This window comes from Ascidia mentula, chromosome 7 (assembly GCF_947561715.1).
Source record: "Ascidia mentula chromosome 7, kaAscMent1.1, whole genome shotgun sequence".
Taxonomy (NCBI): domain Eukaryota; kingdom Metazoa; phylum Chordata; class Ascidiacea; order Phlebobranchia; family Ascidiidae; genus Ascidia; species Ascidia mentula.
The window spans coordinates 16038200-16060597 of record NC_138572.1 but is presented as its reverse complement, the minus strand read 5'-3'; the positions used below and the strand labels follow the sequence as shown (position 1 = coordinate 16060597).

The following is a 22398-nucleotide window of genomic DNA, read 5'->3' as shown; positions in this document are numbered from 1 at the left end:
TTAGCAAGAGAATTGTTTAAATGTATATAATTGCTACTAATTTGCTACTACCAGTTCATCATAGTTAAAGACTTAGCTTAGATTTTGATATTGTACTTTTGTAGATCATCACAAATGGATATGACTATCGATGTGCTTATGTCAGAGGTTTTCTTGTCCAAATGTATTTGAATCCATATTGTTATTTGTAGTTTAAACACATGTTGAATGGACGCCGACTTTTCTGTGTTAGGATTTCATTTATATTAATTCTCTTTGGGCAACGACATTCGTTAGATGTTGATTTTTGCGACTGAATCGCAGTCGTCAAGTGTTCTATAAGAAGGTTGTTCAACGAAAGTTACATTGTAGCATTCATCATGTTAGGTTTTTCGCTCAGCACTGCAATATGCTTGTTGAAATAATGCACAAGGGCAGCTTTGTACTCCTTATGTTTGTATACCTCTGTGTGGGCTTTATTCCCACAATGCTCTATGCCCACGCCGCACTTTCTGGAAAACGATTTCTTTGTTTGGCCTAATTATTGGTTGGTGGTTGTGGTCAAGTTCGAGGTTTGCTTTATCATACATTTGATGCCTCCTCGATTGTCGCATGGAAAGCAGCGACTGCACTGTGACCTGCCAGTCATAGGTACTTCACCGCTGCTATAGGCAACCTTCCAGTAATTGGCCAGTGTGCTTCTCAACGTTTCTGGTCTTCTGTATGTTATCATCGTCCTGGGTTGCAGCTTTTTTTCTTCCCTCGTAAAAAAAGTATAAATTTTGGTAGTAACGGAGTTTCCACGTTATCGTTGGGCCATTTCGGGCAAATTCGACTAGTGCGATGTGCAGAACGTCGATAAATCCGACCTTATTGATTACATCAGTTAAGCACATCTTTCTAAATGTTACGTGCGTGGCGAGCGGTTTGCCGCTGAGTCTGTGACTATCCAAATCATGTCGTCGATAAATCGACGGAAAATGTGGTGTTTCTTTAGGATGTCTGTGATAGGCCTTAGTATACATGCAAGTTAATTCAACCAACAACCCTTTCAAAACATAACATAGTTTATTCTCCCGCCAAAAGCAATCGAAAATAGCGCAAAAAACAGATTACATTATATTGAAGAGTATATCGAATCAAAACGCCAAGTTACGTTACAAGCAGAGCATGGTTAAATTAGACGTAGACTGAGTTAGTCGAGGAAGTATGCACATGTATTTAAACTAAGATGAAAGTCGGTTCAAAATTACCACGACGAAAGCTATTATCTTATCTGATTGACAGCAGCCCATTATCTTGACAAAAAAAAGTAAGGTTAATTTTCAACGTTTCTAGAAGAAACATTCTTACCCAAAAAGTTTGTTTCGATTTTTGTTACCAATCCACCGAATGTTGACAACGTAATGGAAAGCGTTAGTCCTCTACACTAATCATTAAAAACTACAACTGTACATCATGCATAAAAGGAGAACACAAAAGTCATTTATTTTAGTTTTTACAAGGACGAATTATTCCTTTATAAATTGGCGATAATCCATTTTAGCGTTGTATTTCTGTTTTTGATCCAACCATTTCCACACCAAAGCTCCACCCACGACGATCATAATGGCAACAACCATTCCCGTTGTAACTACTGCAAAGGTTCCTGTTGCGGTTATCTCCACTGTATATTTTTGGTCCTCACGGATGTACCTCGCTGCCAGCTGATTCGCTTCTGGACGTAAAAACTCCATATCAGTTTTGTGGTTGGCGTTAAAATTCACTGAAACAACAAAAAACACTCTCAAAATTGTTTTCTGACAAAGTTCAATCGAACATTTTTTCGTAGTCATACGTCTGATTTCTGCACATTTATTCGCCTACAGTGACACCAAGTCGGACTGGGCTTGAAGCAGAACTCATTTCCTCGTGTACGCATCACAAACTTTACAACAATAGTGCGACGAGATGTGATACACAGTCATATTGTTCGGTGGAAAAACCAAAAGTTTCCTGACAAAAGAACAAATGAATCGTTGTACGGAAAGTACCCTATTCAAAAGTGGTGTCATTCTGGAATGTCGACAGGAACAGTTATTTGCGCTGGTGTCAAACATCAGTGAAAAGACGTTGGAGGTTTAAAAATGTTTCTCTGTCGCCAGTTTGCATTTTTTTAATTACGTGAAGTGGACATTGGCTTGTCAACATGTTCTGTTCATCATAAAATCGCGAAAGAATTCTGTGCCCGTAAACCACATTCAGTAGGGCATTGTAAGGTTAACTGTCATGATCCTAGAAGAGCGAATTTAGTGTTGATTTTGGCAAACATTTCACCAAAATCCTCAGACACATATATGTATATATGTATTATATATATCTTTGCTGCCAAGGTCTCAAAAGCGCCCCCAAAAAATTGAATCACGACCCGGAAATATATTTGCTCACTGGCCATGTACATGTTTCGTATAAGCATACAAGCATTCTGGTCCAAAACAATCGCCGTCGGATTCGAAAACCAAGTGGTTTGCTGTCGGCATGGTGTGCGAAAAAGGCAAACTGTAGGATCTTCTTTTGTAACTGAGTTGGGATCGAGTAACTTTACGCAAAACATCGGGATGGCTGCGTTTTTGGAAAGCGTTAGTCCTTTCTTGTCGTATTCATAAGTTTGATATCTGTACATTTTTTCGCCTTACCGAGACCACACTTAGGTCAGTCACAATACAATCTGACACCAAGTCAGCCTGCGCTTCAAGCAGAAAACTTTTCAATTTCCTCGTGTGAATCAATCACAGCACTGATTTTATGAGAAGAATGCGACGGAATGTGATTAGTTAAAAGTGGTGTTATACTGCTGCAATGTCGACCGGAAAGTTATTTGCGTAAAATTAATAAAACATGTATATGTAATCAAAGTGGAGCCAATAATACGATTTCTGTGAGCTGCAGACAGATGGCTGCTGTCTGATGTGACTTTATGGATACGACACTAACACCCCACCCGCAACCTGATTGTAAAACCTGGTTTGTGCGTCACAAACGACGTAGTTGTGCGTGGGTGTTGCTGTTTATTGCTATCGTGCGTAAAATACAAGCGATGAATTCTGTATTGCCAAGTTTCTACTCATACACATGTTTAGGCATTATTAAGCGTAACATTTTGTTCAACTACTAAAAAGTAGAAACTTGATAAAAAATCAACAGTTTGTGAAAATGTGCAAGTCAAATTGAGAAAAAATGCACGTTTAAGATTTTAAAGCAGAGGGCAACGTTTAGTGTGTCGATTGATTTACTGTTTGGAAGGGTTAAATTGTGTGTTTTACTGATTTATCTTAAGGTTAATTAAATAATTGCTATAGCGACATCTACCGGCTTTAAATTTTATGTAGATCAGGGCAAAGGGGGAACTCTGGGCTTTAAAGGAAAAAAAAGAATTGAAAAAGCAGAAACCTTTCTTGTATGGGTCTTTAAAGTCATGGGGTCACTTGTGACCCCTGGGGCTCTAAAGGGATTGCCCAAGCTTCAACTCCCTAGGGATGGAATGTTCCATCAGGACAGATCTCTTCAGGTTGAATGCTCGCTTCCCGTTGCTGATTATATATTCATCAAACACTCCCCAGCCACCTGACACTGGAGCATAACAAACGGTGCCTGTATTGGTTGTTGTTTAAGTTTAGGTGCTACGTAAACATCACCACCGCTCCTCGTCATTAGTCCACGCAATCGCTTAGACCGCCTTCTCGGAGTCGGTGATTAGTTCAGCTAAACGTTTAGCTTGTACCTCGTTAGAGGTGTAAAAGATCACTTTCCCGTTGTGGAGCATTTCTTGGAGGAGCGAGTAGACCGACTCACGTTTCCGCCCGGGATTGAAGCTTCCACCTCTCCTTGGCGATCGATGACAAAGGGATCTTCGGGATGCGCATTAATGCTGTATCTTGTTGGGCGATAATAAAATATATTGTTTTGCTGGTAAATATCTTTTATTTTATAGCGTTTGCAAATTTTATTTTAAAACATACAAAAATATTACAACATACTGATCAGGCAAGCAAAATTAAACTATTAACCCCAAGTCTAACATATCCCATGAATACTTGGTTATTTTTTTATAACTAATAATTGCAAACTATGCTGCCGTATGCAGTTTTTCGACAAAAATTAGTTTAGCGAGTGGTCTGATCCTTGTTTGTTAGCGAACGAGAATTGTTTAGCGAGAACGCGGCACGTCATACCAAAAGTTGCGTTAGCAAGGTTTTGCGCCAATAGCGAGCTTGCTAAACTTGGTGGTGTGCTCATCATGCCGCCCCTGGTTTCCAAAAGAGCTCAAGCTCACAGAAAAAGAAAGAAAACTGAAGAATAGTGTTACGTCTTTTTAATGCCTGTCTAATAGGTTTTCTATTGTCGCGGGTAAATTGCGAAGTCAACTTTTAATGCCAACATAACACGTCCACACATAAGCCACTCAAACATAGAATGAATCATAAACAATGAACCTTGAATGCTTTACAAGTGACTCTGTTACGTCACAGATTGATGCGTCAACAACACATGTATGAATATGTACAAGATATATATGCGATGTATATCACATAGTGCAATAATTTAACAAATTGCGCTATCAGATGATCAAACTACTGTTCGCAGTAGTTCTGGCCCTTGTGGGCATTGCAGTTTATGTGGCTGCTATGGTAGTGGGAAAGACATGTCCAGCAATGTATTATATTTCGCTCCCAACCAGCACAAAAAAACTCCAACAAAAGTTAAGTTGCCAGAATTATGGAATATAAGTTGTGTGGAAATAAATACGTGGGCCAAACTAAAAACTGTTTTGCCGTCAGATGGCGTGGCCACAGAGCAAAGTGGAAGAGCTTTTCAATTGACAAAGTTTACGACAACGTAGCTCTGCTAAAGCACAAATCTACTTTTGCAAATCAACCGAACCTTGCGGATTGTTTTTTGTGTAATATTTGTAGAACAACTACATTTTCGGTACTTGGACATGTGCGAGGCAAAGTGGTTTAACCTCACCGGTGCCCACTATTAACATACAAAAAAATGATAATGCCTAGGGTGCGTTGATGACAGTTGAGAAACGCTGATTCAAACTGTCTCCAGCGTTAAACGTTTTGTTCCGACGTGGCGGAATGACAACACTTTTGATTAGGGTGCTTTCCGTACATCGATTCTTACGTTCGTAATCAGGAAACTCTTTTTTCCCCAAACAATATGACGGTGTATCATATATCGTCGCATTTGTTATAAATTCTTTGCTGTGATGGATTTACACGAGGAAACGACGTGGTGTCACTCTATTCTCACAGATAGCTATACCGTGTAACTTATTGGGAAAGGCTGTGTTAGATTTTGATGCAAATTCTTGGACCAAAAAGTATGATCATATTGTTTGTTTTTCAGTGAATATAAGCGGAAAACACAAAACTGACATAATGGATTTGGAAAAGTTTCTTCCAGAAGTAGAAGAGATGGCAGCGAAATTCCTTTTTGGATCTCTGTTTACAGTGGAGATAACCGCTACTGGATCCTTTGCAATTGTTGTGTTGGGATTGGTTGTTGCCATTGTTATCATCGTGGCTGGTGCATTGGTGTGGAAATGGTTGTCTGAATCGAAGGCGTACAACGCAAATGTGGAGTATCGCCAATTTGTCAAGGCTGAATAAATCGCCTTAATAAAAAAAATTCTTAAATGATTTCTGGTTCTGTTACTGTTTAATTACGAAGGCTGACACCTTTCAACATGACTGATTACTAACAAAACTCTTCAAAAATCAATTACAGTGTAACAGTTCTTTTGTTCTCTTTGAAGACCGCCCTTGCCACAAAATAAGACTGCACCCATGTTTAGAAGCGGACGGCGTAAATGACCAGTGTTGTGGTCTTTTAAACTAACACTTTTGACTAGGGTATTTTCCGCACAGCGATTGTTATGTCTGTAGTCAGGAGTCGTCACGCAACAACTGACAACAACAGCATGTGCTTGTTACAAACGTGTCGGTTTGGTGGTTTTGAGGAAAAATCCTTAATAGTATCTTTCCGTTAAGTCTTGTTATGTTATATCTTGCAATTTAATAATCTGTTCTTCTGGCACATATAAAAAAACGTAACTTTATTCACCGACGTTTCGCCTATTACTCAACAAGGCTTCTTACTTATTGTGACTGTTGGTAAAGTTACGTTTTTTTTGTTTTTTTTATATGTGCCAGAAGAACAGATTATTAAATTACAATATGCCTGGCAGCAACAGGAACATTATATTTGTGAAACGTTATATCTTGCGTTTAACATGTTTTTTACAAAAAAAAAATATTGCTAGCTAAGGGAGAAAGAAGTTCCTAACTAAACAAGATGACATGCTAAAAAGTACGCACCAAAATTATGTTTATTCTGTATTCTTTGACTAAATTTATCGGCCCAGGTTATGAAATATTATTTTGCCCACACCAGAATTACAAGACGGCAAAGTTTTTGTGCCAAACTCTACAAATTTATATTATGTGAATCGTGTCTTCAAATTCCAGTATCATTGGAAGTGTTATGGTGCTCAACAACAAAGTTAAAATGTTTGACGCAAAATGGAGCCTTAGTTTGACGTAAATCTTGGCACCAATACATTAGTTAATATGTTTTAGCATACGTGTTTGATGGTAGTTAGTGGTGAATTGTGGAACCTAGCCTATATAGAAAACCCTAAGGGCCTGACGCCAATATCGTTAGCAAGGTCACTACTACTACATTTTTTTGCCCTTTGCGAAAAACCCTTGCAAATGTTTGGTTGGGGGTTATGGCTAGTTGGAGAATAAAAACTGCCGATTTACTTAATTCGCGTATGAAGTATTGGATCACATTTTTTTCTGACATGAATTAACTTGACCTAAACTACCGTTTTTATGTTTTCCCAGCTAACAATATTACGTAAAAATAACGTTAGATTTTGGTGCCGCCAATGTTGCAAAAACGATATACAGATACGTTGCTTCAATAAGTAAGGAAAACTAATGAGAGAGAACAAGTAAGTTTCGATGTTGTTAGGTGTGGCTAATCTCTATTTAACAGAATAACAGCTTTTGCTTTCATTGATAACCGCCCTTGCCACAAAATGACACAGTACAATTTGGAATTTGTTTTTTTAGAAAAACACATGCACAGTTCAGTTACAAAATACGAAAACAATGTTACTTTTGTACAAGGAACCTTTACCACTTACGCTCAGTTGCTGTGCAATATACCCACAGTTTTTGCATTTATAATTGGTGAAAACCGTCCTTGCCACAAAACGAAACACTACAATTTGCCCTTCATAACAAAATCAACGCCCATATTTATTCGCATACCTAAAACAACAGACCGAATTCGAAGGCGATTTTTCTGGCCCGGAATGCATACATATAACCAGCATGTATGTGGCAGTCCGCAAATTATTGCCGGATCAGGATAAAATTTTTAATGGCCGCTTTCGAATCTATGGCGGCAAACATATGTCTGTGGTGTTTCGCTAAACAGGTTGATTTAGGTTGAGGATACTCGTACGAAATTGGATTATTTGGAAGATAGCCTTGGGAGTTTACCAACACACATCGAGTTATTTGGTAATTGAAAAACCCTGTTATGTACAGAGCGTGTTGTTGACATGCCAAATGAATGCTTCATGAAACGATTGTTGATGGACAGACAGGTTGAAAAACGGTAGTTCAAATTGGTTCTCTCTTGTAAACGAACATACACTTAATGTCAACACAACACATAATGTCTCGCAGTCCAGTTCCTAATTAAACCATTTTCATTAACAGCTGGCTACAAATAGACACAGTAAATTCTACTTGAACACATTCACTGCCACATTAAAGCGTGGCCAGTACAGGGCAATATTACCTCATAGACGCCAAGCGTCACAAAAAAAGTGGCGGGAAACATAGACAACTTAACCCTCGATGTAACACCGTGTAAGTTATTGGGAAAGGCTGTGTCAAAAACTCACATCTTCTGTGAAAAAAGCCCATGTAACAGCCATAAAATTATTGTCAACTTAGTAACAATCGTAACGCCAGTAAAATGAATTTCGTTTGTCATAGTAAAAATTGGTTCGACACAGATCAACGACAAGCTGTAGCTTATACATACGCGTGCAAGTAAATTCGTCTCCGACGAAGCAATCGTTGCAGGTACAAGTAAAGCTTCCCTCAGTGTTACTGCAGTGAGCGTGTTCATCACACACACTTGAGCCATTTGTGCATTCATCCAAATCTACACAAAAAAACGGCCCGTCATCAGTCTGAACTCGTTTAATCAATTTTATTACGCTGTAATGTAACCCCAAAGCTGAGAAATTTTCCATTTTATAGAGTTCGCCAAAACGTGTATTTGTCATCAACAAGCTAATATTTCATGCTGTTGTAATGTTGTAAAATCTCAAACAATTGTGTCGCTTGTATTAAAGTGAACTTATTCGGAGGTCGGATTCTGTTACGTTGCTTGAACATGTCAAACAAATACTTCCTTTTATTATATACGGACACAACATTTACACATTTCTTAATATTCACTTGCTCGTGTTAAGAAAAAGTGTTTCGAAGTACCGACAAATTATTGGTACGCAAAAGATTTACTGGGTAAGGTCAACAGTAAGTAGAGTACAAAATAACAAGGCACATACCAAAGCATGTGGAACCATATATTACATAGCCAGGACAGCAGCTTGTGGGTGTGTTGGTGCCCTTTGATCACGGGGGGATTTCAAGTCGAGCGAAACAAAAAAAGAGTGGAAAATTTCCAGTTCCGTAAATAACCCGGTGGAGATCCCCACCCTCCATTATGGTTTCGAACAACCACGTTTGTCTTTTGTCATCCGAAATTCAGGTCATGAGATTCGCTTTTGCCATTTGGTTCAATTTCATTTAAATTGCCTAGAATTGAAAAACAATTATCTCTTTAATATTACAGTCATATGAAATTAAGTTTACAATATTCCTAACAGAAACCCCAAGAACTGCAGACATGAGGTTTCGGTTGACTTCATCCGAGACAAAATTGTTTGTTGGTTCTCGTTTCGAGTCAGCCAAGCGTGAACGATAGCCCGCCCGATGTCTGATGTTTGTAAATAAAAGGTTTTTTTGATCTTTTCCTCTGTGCCGTAGTTATTGTAGAGAATATTTTCAATTATTAAGCAGACTCTCGCATTGTTGCGACATAGCGTGCATTATGGAAACATGACATTATAGGAAAATATGTTTTCTGGGTCAAAATCTATTGGCTTTTGTGTGGGACAAATATGTTTCGCTTTCAAGCATCTTCAGTGTCTGTAAAAACAACGTAAAAAGAGTAAAATCACACCTACTTAAAGCTCATTTCTGTCTTAAGGACGCTCTGTGTGCAACACAGCCCTTCTCACAACTAACTACCAGTTGTGTGAGTACACGTACCGTAGTTGATAAGGAAACGCGTGTAAAAGATAAGATCACTTTGACGTAACGGAAATCTTGTGTGGAAAAACGAAACGGACACTTATTTGGAACGGGGCAAAATCATTTTTTTATATTTTTTGTGGCTCAAATTCTCCTAAGCCACTTATCCTCGGCTATATCCAATGTGTTGATGCGAGGTTCTTCCACGAAGGTGACACCGTAGCACCGTTCTCGCGGTGGGTGTGTATCCTTGTAGGGGTGTAGAAGTGCCGTCCCGTCGTTCCTCTGCGATGTTTCAAACTTGGCCCGTGTGGCACGGTGCCCCGACCAGCGTGTGGAAAAACGTTTTTTTGTTTAACACTCATATTGTTCAGGTTGCATGTAGCGACATATATACCACAGCTCTTACAGGACAAACTCTGGCAAACTTTCACCCTTCCTGTCGGTGTTGGTAGATGTGTGACTGGATGGACCATGCTGTGTTGATGATGACCATGGTTTCCGCGTAGGGCGCAGTGCCCTCTGGAATAGGATCCCAGTACCACACATTGATTTGCCTGTGGCGTAGCAATCAGTTCTCTAACGAGGGTGGTCGCTTGTACGTCACCATATGCAGTTGGGCTTAAGTTCTTTTTCTAGGAGGCCTGGAAATTGGGTCGCCCTAGAGATTTTCTTGATTTTGTTGTCGGGTCGCTTCGTGCCCTGGTGGCGATTATAGAAACATACGTTGTTCTTCGGGATTTGATTTATTAGCATATGATCTTACCTCATAGATGATATTAAACATCACATTGATCACTTATTCAATGAGTATAACTTGAATGCGTGGCTTTTCCAGTAAAACAATTATTTAAACAATTATGTTCTTTGAACGCCACTCAGTATAATTGTATTTGTATGCTGTGGTGTATTGTGATAAACAGTTGCACGCCCCTGATCCTCTGCGCACGCCCGCCTTACAATCAAGTTGCGCCAGCGATTAACAGGGTTTTTCCTACAGAATATTAGGCAGACAAAAAAACGTTTTTCCATCCGCCGGAACACGCACAGATCTGCGCGGAACAAGTTTCAGTGCCTACTGGACAATGACGCCACAGCACATTTACGGTCGAAAACCCTAGCTACCACGCTCTTATTGTGTTACTTTCGTGCAGAAACCTTCTGCAGAAAACTTTATATGTGATTGTTAATTCTGAACTTATATATTTGCATTGCGCCCTGTGATTGTTTTTGCTTGCTTTTGTTGTGACGTGTGACTTCAACAAGATTGTGTCGTACTATCTCAATTCCTAAAACCTCGAGCCTCGCGCCTTTTTTCATGTGTATTTTCTTTTATTCATTTTGTTGCTTTTCGTTGGAGTTGCGTGTCGTGGTGTAGTGGCGGTTCAGATTTTGGCTTTGCCAGAGAGTTTTATCAGACCTTTGCTTCATTAATTGTTTGTATATATTGGCACTGTAAGAACATGATATGGAAAGTACTAACCAAGAAGCCCCCGAACAAAATCAGTCGAAAGCTGCAGGTCGCCATGTTGGCTAGTGAAGTCCTTTCATCTGTAAAACCACGCATGTTTCCTGACTAAATTCCTCAATCAACTGGAACGCAGACGAAACAAAGGTTGTAATCGTAGCTTGGCTTTCTGGCATTCGACTCTACTATTTGCCTTTCTCGATCACTCCTTGTGAAGAATACCTGATGTTTTAATAGTTCACTCTGCGTCGGAAATTCACTCAGATACCCAACTGCCCGGTATGAACTAATTGACTGGCGATCGCTTTAACAGTCTGTTAGATCTCGAGATCGCGCTCTTAAGCACGCACGTTTTTTCGGTCTTCCTTCAATTGTATTTAATTAAGTCACTAACGCGCTTTGGCGAAATTAATTCAAATCAAACGTAGCTCATCCAACCAGTTGGGGTCGCTGAGACAAGCCGTGATCGCACTTTTAAGGTGACGATGAAACCTCTCCACTAATCCGTTGGCTTTTATTAATAAAAAACACAGTTGTCCTTTATATTGTTATTGTCAAATCGATGATTATACTGCAATACTAGCGCATAAGCATTTACAAATAGCAGGAATGTGCTGTTAATGAGTAGAGTTCATCTATGGAACATTCTGGTAACAACTTTTCCACTTTTGATATTCTGCTTTCCATTCCTTGTACGTTTCTCGGTATTCCCTTAAAATACAAACTATGTTACTCACAATACAAATACGAATAACATCACAAGAATGGAAAACATATCATAGATACAACTTTATTTAGTTGTTTAGTACAAAGACAAAATTCATACATCACCTGACAGATTTTCCATAAAGGACAAAGTTACCTTGCAGTGGGATTGTCATTACAGTTTACAGGTGGTTGTTGGGTTGTGTGTGGAGTCGTTGCGGTGGTGGGAGGTTGGTAGGTTGTGGTGCTTAATGTTGGGCTGGTTGTAGTTACTCCTGTGGATATTTCAATATTAATCTCCAACTAATTTTTGTTCTACACTTGATTCAGTACCTAGTTTTTCGTTGTGCAACTGCCTAATTAGGGTTGCCGAAATAAAATCGTTTGTGGTTTAAATAATTAGATTTGCAGGTTTGGCAGCCCAGGCATTGCAGCCTAGCTGGATCAGCCACTTTTTCCCGACAAGTCGGAGGAAGATTTGAAAAATCAAGCTCCCCGGTGAGGTTTGAACTCACGACCCTGGGCTAACCAGGCCCAACGCTTTACCAACTGAGCTACAGGAACTCAGTGGTTTCACGGGGTATATTGTGGCCAAGGTACACTGGTGCGCAAGCGCACAACTTTGCCAGGCAACCTTCACATATACGTAGGGGATCTCTACCACCGTATCAGATAACGCAGTAATATTTCATGCAATGGCATGATTGGCAGGATCGCCCCACTGCGCAGGTCCTTGCTTGGCGATCACAGCTATCGTATCGCGATCATTAGGTTTGCAGGCTTGGCAGCCCTGGCATCGCAGCCTAGCTGGATGATTTTTCAAATCTTGCTCCGACTTGTCACGAAAAAGTGGCTGATCCAGCTAGGCTGCCAAGCCTGCAAACCTAATGATCGCGATACGATAGCTGTGATCGCCAAGCAAGGACCTGCGCAGTGGGGCGATCCTGCCAATCATGCCATTGCATGAAATATTACTGGTTTAAATAATTTACTATTGTGCGTCATTAGGACAGAAAACATTACAAAGCTTACTTTATTGAACATTTTCTAAATAAATGTAACAAATTATATTCCCATATAATATCACCTGTGTAAACACTTATACTGTGCGTGGTGTTTGTTCCCATACTAGCAACGGTGATGACGTATTGTGTGTTGGGTTGTAAGTTGCCGAAAGCTGCACGTCTGTTGCGAAGATGGCTGTAACTGGTTACTAATGTTTCATTCCTCCAAAGACTGACATCATACAAAAATTTGAGATAGGCTTCAACATTTCTGGACCAGGAAATGCTGACGAAGTCTGACCCCTGATTAACAACCTTTATCGTTATACCCGGGTCCCCTGTGAAAATAAAGTCAAGATGGCATACAACAAAGTTGGTGCGGTCTATTTAGTGTATGTGTACCAGGGCATCCTTTGTAGCCATAGCAATAACAAAGGTTGCCGTATTCGCTTTTTCCACAGTTGCCATCATTTCCACATTTCGATACGGCAGTGGATTCGCACATTCCTGCAAATGGTTGAGAAAAAGTGTTTTTGTTTAAATTCGCAATAATTTTTCTGATGTTTTACTGACCAACACACATAGTCCCATCACCAAAGTAGCCTAAGTTACACGAACACTTGTAGCTTCCCTCTGTGTTGGTACACACAGCCTCGGGATGACAGTTGTGCATGTTCTGCGAGCATTCGTCGATATCTATGAACATAATGCAATCCTATCAGTTTACCGACCTGGTTTTGCTGAATGATTCATAACTTACCGATGCAGAATCTGTTTACAAGGCGGAATCCGGGACCACAACCAATGCTTGTGGTCGTGGACATTGGTAAGACAGTAGGAGGTGATTCATCAGGTTCTACATACGTTATCGGTGTAAAATTTTTTATCCATTTTTGCCGAAATACGTCACAAAATAAAATTAAATAAAAACAACAAAAAACCGAAACCTGGTACATGGCTTTTTTGTTACATTTCGTGAGTAAAACACTTACCAGTTTGAGCTATAATGCTTGCTTCTGCTGAACCAATCCGGTTATGAACAACCACAGTCAAGTTATATGCCGTAGATGGTTTGAGAAATGAAAAACCAGCTTCTCCATCTATGTGTTGATCGTAGGAGACTCCACCTCCCGTTAAAAACGCATTGCTGAAAGTCACGCTGCTGCGGTCCCAAGAAAAACTCAGGCCTGTGGTTGATCTCCAAACTACTCTGAGGTTCGAAATAGTTGGAAGAACCGCTGAAATAACAACCCATGTGTGTAAAGTTTGTCATCGTTAAAACCAAACGAACTACAAAATGGTACGTCAGGAACACAACTTATCGATTAACACCTATTGCATAGACAAATTTGGCAATAGTGAATTTAATTTCCTAAGTTATAAAAGTTTTCGCAAAATGTGATCGCATATTTGGATGTTTTTTAAAAAGTAGCAGGACAACTCACAATAAGTAGCCGATGAAAAGCCGTAATATCCTGAACAGTTCCCTCTGCCCCAACAATCTACGCCACCACAGTGTTCTGTGATAAAAGATGAAGCATTTCAAAAGTTACAACCATATCTCTCATAAACTTTTCAATTGTAACTTCATAAATTTTTGTATAATTTGTTGCTAACGGTGGCAGGCATATTACTCCATAATTCAAAGCTCATTGGGAATTTTTGGTATGTTTATACCTTATTATGTTTTATATTTTTGAGATATAGCGATACATAGAAGCATAACTCACGTCTTTAAAAAACATTTAGATAAACAAATGCCCTTGTAACAGCCATAAAATTATAGTCAACTTAGTAACAATCGAAACGCCAGTAAAATGAATATCGGTTGTCATAGTGCAAATTAGTTTAATACAGATCAACGGCATGCTGTAGCTTATACATACGCGTGCAAGTAAATCCGTCTCCGACGAAGCAATCGTTGCAGGTACAAGTAAAGCTTCCCTCAGTGTTACTGCAGCGAGCGTGTTCATCACACGCAGTTGAGCCATTTGTGCATTCATTCAAATCTACACAAAAAAATGGCCCGTCATCAGTCTAATCTCGTTTAATCAATTTTATTACGCCTGTAATCTAAGCCCAAAGCACAGAAATTTTTCATTTTATAGAATTCGCCAAAAAGTGTATTTGTCATCAACAAGCTAATATTTCATGCTGTTGTAATGTTGTAAAATCTCAAACAATAGTGTCGCTTGTATTAAAGTGAACTTATTCGGAGGTCGGATTCTGTTACGTTGCTTGAACATGTCAAACAAATACTTCCTTTTATTATATACGGACACAACATTTACACATTTCTTAATATTCACTTGCTCGTGTTAAGAAAAAGTGTTTCGAAGTACCGACAAATTATTGGTACGCAAAAGATTTACTGGGTAAGATCAACAGTAAGTAGAGGACAAAATAACAAGGCACATACCAAAGCATGTGGAACCATATATTACATAGCCAGGACAGCAGCTTGTGGGTGTGTTGGTGCCCTTTGATCACGGGGGGATTTCAAGTCGAGCGAAACAAAAAAAGAGTGGAAAATTTCCAGTTCCGTAAATAACCCGGTGGAGATCCCCACCCTCCATTATGGTTTCGAACAACCACGTTTGTCTTTTGTCATCCGAAATTCAGGTCATGAGATACGCTTTTGCCATTTGGTTCAATTTCATTTAAATGGCCTAGAATTGAAAAACATTTATCTCTTTAATATTACAGCCATATGAAATTAAGTTTACAATATTCCTAACAGAAACCCCAAAAACTGCAGACATGAGGTTTCGGTTGACTTCATCCGAGACAAAATTGCTCGTTGGATCTCGTTTCGAGTCAGCCAAGCGTGAACGATGTTTGTAAATAAAAGATTTTTTTGATCTTTTCCTCTGTGCCGTAGTTATTGTAGAGAATATTTTCAATTATTAAGCAGACTCTCGCATTGTTGCGACATAGTGTGCATTATAGAAACATGACATTATAGGAAAATATGTTTTCTGGGTTAAAATCTATTGGCTTTCGTGTGAGACAAATATATTTCGCTATAAAGCATCTTCAGTGTCTGTAAAAACAACGTAAAAAGAGTAAAATCACACCTACTTAAAGCTCATTTCTGTCTAAAGGACGCTCTGTGTGCAACACAGCCCTTCTCACAACTAACTACCAGTTGTGTGAGTACACGTACCGTAGTTGATAAGGAAACGCGTGTAAAAGATAAGATCGCTTTTCGTTTCATTTATTGTTTGTATATATTGGCACTGTAAGAACATGATATGGAAAGTACTAACCAAGAAGCCCCCGAACAAAATCAGTCGAAAGCTGCAGGTCGCCATGTTGGCTAGTGAAGTCCTTTCGGCTGTAAAACCACGCATGTTTCCTGACTAAATTCCTCAATCAACTGGAACGCAGAAGAAACAATGGTTGTAATCGTAGCTTGGCTTTCTGGCATTCAACTCTACTATTTACCTTTCTCGATCACTCCTTGTGAAGAATACCTGATGTTTTAATAGTTCACTCTGCCTCGAACGTTCACTCAGATACCCTACTGCCCGGTATGAACATATTAACTGGCACTCGCTTTAACAGTCTGTTAGATCTCGAGATCGCGCTCTTACGCACGCACGTTTTTTCGGTCTTCCTTCAATTGTATTTAATTAAGTCACTGACGCGCTTTGACTAAATTAATTCAAATCAAACGTAGCTCATCCAACCAGTTGGGGTCGCTGAGACAAGCCGTGATCGCACTTTTAAGGTGACGATGAAACCTCTCCACTAATCCGGCTTTTATTCATAAAAAAACACAGTTGTCCTTTATATTGTTATTGTCAAATCGATGATTATACTGCAATGTAGCGCATAAGCATTTACAAATCGCAGGAATGTGCTGTTAATGAGTAGAGTTCATCTATGGAACATTCTGATAGCAACTTTTCCACTTTTGATATTCTGCTTTCCATTCCTTGTACGTTTCTCGGTATTCCCTTAAAATACAAACTATGTTACTCACAATACAAATATATATACATATATATAATACGAATAACATAACAAGAATGGAAAACATATCATAGATACAACTTTATTTAGTTGTTTAGTACAAAGACAAAATTCATACATCACCTGACAGATTTTCCATAAAGGACAAAGTTACCTTGCAGTGGGATTGTCATTACAGTTTACAGGTGGTTGTTGGGTTGTGTGTGGAGTCGTTGCGGTGGTGGGAGGTTGATAGGTTGTGGTGCTCAATGTTGGGCTGGTTGTAGTTACTCCTGTTGATATTTTAATATTAATCTCCACCTAATTTTTGTTCTGTACTTGATTCAGAGTTTTTCGTTGTGCAACTGCCAAATTAGGGTTGCCGAAATAAAATCGTTTGTTGTTTAATAATTTAAGGGACAGAAAACATTACAAAGCTTTTTTGAAAAAAATATTATAAATTATATTCCGATATAATATCACCTGTGTAAACACTTATACTGTGGGTGGCGTTTGTTCCCATACTAGCAACGGTGATGACGTATTGTGTGTTGGGTTGTAAGTTGCCGAAAGCTGCACGTCTGTTGCGAAGTTGGTTGTAACTGGTTACTAATGTTTTATTCCTCCAAAGACTGACATCATAGAAAAATTTGAGATAGGCTTCAACATTTCTGGACCAGGAAATGCTGACGAAGTCTGACCCCTGATTAACAACCCTTATCGTTATATCCGGGTCCCCTGTGAAAATAAAGTCAAGATGGCATACAACAAAGTTGATGCGGTCTATTTAGTGTATGTGTACCAGGGCATCCCTTGTAGCCATAGCAATAACAAAGGCTGCCATATTCGCTTCTTCCACAGTTGCCATCATTTCCACATTTCGATATGGCAGTGGATTCGCACATTCCTGCAAATGGTTCAGAAAAACTGTTTTTTGTTGAAATTCGCAATAATTTTTCTAGTGTTTTACTGACCAACACACATAGTCCCATCACCAAAGTAGCCTAAGTTACACGAACACTTGTAGCTTCCCTCTGTGTTGGTACACACAGCCTCGGGATGACAGTTGTGCATGTTTTGCGAGCATTCGTCGATATCTATGAACAGAATGCAGTCCTATCAGTTTACCGACCTGGTTTTGCTGAATGATTCATAACTTACCGATGCAGAAGCTGTTTACAAGGCGGAATCCGGGACCACAACCAAATCTTGTAGTCGTGGACATTGGTAAGACAGTAGGAGGAGATTCATCAGGTTCTACATACGTTATCGGTATAAAATTTTTGATCCATTTTTGGCAGAAATACGTCACAAAATAAAATAACCAAAAAGGGCTCCGCGCCAACAAAAAACCGAAACACTGGTGCATGACTTTTTGTTACATTTCGTGAGTTAAAAACATACCAGTTTGAGCTATAATGCTTGCTTCTGCTGAACCAATCCGGTTATGAACCATAACAGTTAAGTTATATGTCGTAGATGGTTTGAGAAATGAAAAACCAGCTTCTCCATCTATGCGCTGATCGTAGGAAACTCCACCTCCCGTTAAAAACGCATTGCTGAAAGTCACGCTGCTGCGGTCCCAAGAAAAACTCAGGCCTGTGGTTGATCTCCAAACTACTCTGAGGTTCGAAATAGTGGGAAGAACCGCTGAAATAGCAACCCATGTGTGTAAAGTTTGTCATCGTTAAAACCAAACGAACTACAAAATGGTATGTCAGGAACGCAACTTATCGATTAACATCTATTGCATAGACAAATTTGTCAATAGTGAATTTAATTTCCTAAGTTATAAAAGTTTTCGCAAATTGTGATCGCATATTTGGATGTTTTTCAAAAAGTAGCGGGACAACTCACAATAAGTAGCCGATGAAAAGCCGGAATATCCTGAACAGTTCCCTCTGTCCCAACAATCTACGCCACCACAGTGTTCTGTGATAAAAGATGCTTTATCAGAAGCATTTCAAAAGTTACGACCATATCTCTCGTAAACTATTCAATTGTAACTTCATAAATTTTTGTATAATTTGTTGCTAACGGTGGCAGGCATATTACTCAATAATTCAAATCTCATTGGGAATTTTTCGTATGTTTCTATGTTTTATTATTTTATATTTTTGAGATATAGCGATACATAACTCACGTCTTTAAAAAACATTTAGATAAACAAAAGCCCATGTAACAGCCATAAAATTATTGTCAACTTAGTAACAATCGAAACGCCAGTAAAATGAAATTCGTTTGTCATAGAGAAAATCAGTTCAATACAGATCAACGACAAACTATAGTTTATACATACGCGTGCAAGTAAATCCGTCTCCGACGAAGCAATCGTTGCAAGTACAAGTAAAGCTTCCCTCGGTGTTACTGCAGTGAGCGTGTTCATCACACACACTTGAGCCATTTGTGCATTCATCCAAATCTACACAAAAAATGGCCCGTCATCAGTCTGAACTCGTTTAACCAATTTCACTGCACCAGTAATGTAAGCCCAAAGCTGAGAAATATACCTTATTCGGAGGTCGGATTCTGTTACGTTGCTTGAATATGTCAAACAAATACTTCCTTTTATTTCTTAATATTCACTTGCTCGTGTTAAGGGAAAGTGTTCCGAAGTACCGACAAATTATTGGTACGCAAAGGATTTACTGGGTAAGGTCAACAGTAAGTAGAGGACAAAATAACAGGGCACATACCAATGCATGTGGAACTATACATTACATAGCCAGGACAGCAGCTTGTGGGTGTGTTGGTGCATGGTGGAGACGTGGGAGGCGCCGTGGTCGAATAAGGAGGTTCTGGAACTAAAAAATACACAAAATAAAAAAATGACGAATGAAACATCATTACGCTTTAATTAGCATTTCTTTTGAAAAAATATGTATAACAAACTTACGGGTTTTGGCAGAAATCACAGTGGTGGTTGAGACGAGACTATTATATACTGTTAAAGTTATGTTATATTCCGTATCTGGTTGCAGATACAGGAATCCAGCTACTTTTGTGCCGGAGGAGTGGTAATAAACCGTCCCAGATATTCTTGGTGATACCCAATAAGCGTTACTCGCTTCCCAGGAGACAAACAAACTGTTGCAAGTTCTCCACAAAACCCTTGTGCTGTGAATAACCGATGGAGCTGAAAATATACGCTGTTAAAACAAAAAATAATTGGCAAGTATTTATTTCAGTGTTTTTTTTATAACGAAACAAAAGATTGCCATATGTAAAATACTGCAGTTTTTCAGTACATCTTGTGCCGAAAATTAACATACAGCTATTGCGTTATTATACAGTTACAGTATTCCAATGAATCAGTGTCGTGTTTAAACGTTACGGATTTGCGTTAAATGTAGAATTATGAAATGAGCAGTATCAGTCTTGTGTCTATGATCTGAATTATCCTGGTTTGGCCCTCTTTAAGAAGACTGACTTTTATTTGCAGAAATACACAAGCTTTCGCGAATATACCTCTCGCTTCATCAGGTGGACATGCCAAATCACGATAATTCAGATCGTTAAATGCAGGTCCGTTTAAGTAGTTACATCACCCCATACTAACATCGTATATTAAACTACTCAACCTTACCGTCTGGACATCCAACAGTGGTTGAATGTCTTTGGCAAAAGCAAGTATAGCCATTCAGTCCTTCAGCGCAGTAACCAGGACAAGAGTCGTTACAATAACCTAACAGATAAAAGTTAGGTCAATAACACAACATCTACAGAGAAGGCTGATATTTACTACAAAAGTAAAAAAAATCGCTCAATTTATTAAATTTAGGAACATAAGTGATTTTAAATAAGTGGAGATAATTTATGGAAGGGGTGACTTACCTCTGCAGTCGAATCCGTCCCCTACAAACCAATCCTTGCATTTACAAGTGTAACCACCGATGGTGTTGGTGCAGTTAGCCTCAACGTGACATGCATGCGTTCCAAGCGCGCACTCATCAACATCTTAAAAAAAATTAGCGCAAAATTCGCTCTGTTATGCTATCAGTAGTTTCAGCGAAAATTTTGAACATTAGTAATAAACGTACCTTGACCTTGAGCATCTGCTATAGCAGCAATAAGAAAAACGCATAGCCACAACATGTTTTCGTGCTGCCGAAAACAAACTAACATCTAAGCCCTCTTATTTCATGAATCCCCCTTTCATCGTCGCTTTCACCCCTTTGTTCACGAGGGGGGTTTCGTGTTGAGCGAAACAAAAAAAGAGTGGAAAATTTCCAGTTCCGTAAATAACCCGGTGGAGATACCCACCCTCCATTATAGTTTCGAACAACCACGTTTGTCTTTTGTCATCCGAAACTCTGGTCATGAGATTCGCTTTTGCCATTTGGTTCAATTTCATTTAAATTGGCTATAATTGAAAAGCAATTATCTCTTAAACATTACAGTCATGTGAAATTAAGTTTACAATATTCCTAACAGAAACCCCAAGAACTGCAGACATGAGGTTTCGGTTGACTTCATCCGAGACAAAATTGCTCGTTGGCTCTCATTTCGAGTCAGCCAAGCGTGAACGATAGCCCGATGTCCGCGGTTTGTAGAAAAAAGGTTTTTTTGATCTTTTCCTCTGTGCCGTAGTTATTGTAGGAAATATTTTAAATTATTAAGCAGACTCTCGCATTGTTGCGACATAGTGTGCATTATAGAAACATGAAATTATTGGAAAATATGTTTTCTGGGTCAAAATCTATTGGCTTTCGTGTGAGACAAATATATTTCGCTATAAAGCATCTTCAGCGTCTGTAAAAACAACGTAAAAAGAGTAAAATCACACCTGCTTAAAGCTCATTTCTGTCTTAAGGACGCTCTGTGTGCAACACAACTCTTCTCACAACTAATTACCAGTTGTGTGAGGACACGTACCGTAGTTGATAAGGAAACGCGTGTAAAAGAAAAGATCACTTTGACGTAACGGAAATCTTGTGTGGAAAAACGAAACGGACACTTATTTGGAACGGGGCAAAATCATTTTTTTATGTTTTTTGTGGCTCAAATTCTCCTAAGCCACTTATCCTCGGCTATATCCCATGTGTTGATGTGAGGTTCTTCCACGAAGGTGACACCGTAGTACCGTTCTCGTGGTGGGTGTGTATCCTTGTAGTGGTGTAGAAGTGCAGTCCCGTCGTTCCTCTGCGATGTTTCAAACTTGGCCCATGTGGCACGGTGCCCCGACCAGCGTGTGGAAAAACGTTTTTTGTTTAACACTCATATGGTTCAGGTTGCATGTAGCGACATATATACCACAGCTCTTACAGGACAAACTCTGGCAAATTTTCACCCTTCCTGTCGGTGTTGGTAGGTGTGTGACTGGATGGACCATGTTGTGTTGATGATGACCATGCTTTCCGCATAGGGCGCAATGCCCTCAGGGATTGGATCCCAGCACAACGCATTGATTTGCCTGCGCAACTGCAATTTGCCTGTGGCGTAGCAACAAGTTTTCTAACGAGGGTGGTCGCTTTTTCGTCACCATATGCAGTTGGGCTTCTTTTTCTGTAAGTTCTAGGAGGCCTGGAAATTGGGTCGCCCAAGAGATTTTCTTGATCTTGTTGTCTGGTCGCTTCGTGCCCTGGTGGCGATTATAGAAACATGCGTTGTTCTTCGGGATTTGATTTAGTAGCATATGATCTTACTTCATAGAAGATATTAGACATCACATTGATCACTTACTCAATGAGTAACTTGATTGCGTGGATTTTCCAGCAAATAAATTATTTAAAAAAATTATGTTGTTTGAATGGCCCTTAGTATAACTATATTTGTATGCTGTGGTCCATCGCCCCTGATTTAGGGAGTGGCCAATCAGCCCCGTGTGGTCATTGTGAGTTCTATGGCCAATGTTAGTCAATGGTAGAAGCATCCACCGTTCTGTGCACCC

At 39.4% G+C, this 22398-nt stretch overlaps 2 protein-coding genes across 2 annotated transcripts; both read right to left on the bottom strand.

The window, feature by feature from the left end:
• Window positions 1–11477: 11477 nt before the first annotated feature.
• Window positions 11478–14555, bottom strand: LOC145909684 (uncharacterized). Its single transcript, XM_082997040.1, has 9 exons — window positions 14438–14555; window positions 13997–14071; window positions 13544–13789; window positions 13312–13407; window positions 13125–13247; window positions 12954–13058; window positions 12635–12889; window positions 11705–11822; window positions 11478–11553 (listed from the first exon to the last, which is right to left on the bottom strand). Exons 4-9 carry the CDS (start codon window positions 13373–13375, stop codon window positions 11478–11480), a joined length of 741 nt encoding a protein of 246 aa, XP_082853166.1. The 5' UTR covers window positions 13376–13407; window positions 13544–13789; window positions 13997–14071; window positions 14438–14555.
• A 1747-nt stretch (window positions 14556–16302) lies between these two features.
• Window positions 16303–20675, bottom strand: LOC145908488 (uncharacterized). Its single transcript, XM_082995785.1, has 14 exons — window positions 20549–20675; window positions 20343–20465; window positions 20095–20193; window positions 19405–19644; window positions 19205–19312; window positions 18808–18930; window positions 18366–18440; window positions 17913–18158; window positions 17670–17765; window positions 17483–17605; window positions 17311–17415; window positions 16992–17246; window positions 16684–16801; window positions 16303–16513 (listed from the first exon to the last, which is right to left on the bottom strand). The coding sequence occupies exons 1-14, from the start codon at window positions 20631–20633 to the stop codon at window positions 16438–16440; spliced, it is 1872 nt and encodes a 623-aa protein (XP_082851911.1). The 5' UTR covers window positions 20634–20675; the 3' UTR covers window positions 16303–16437.
• Window positions 20676–22398: the final 1723 nt, after the last annotated feature.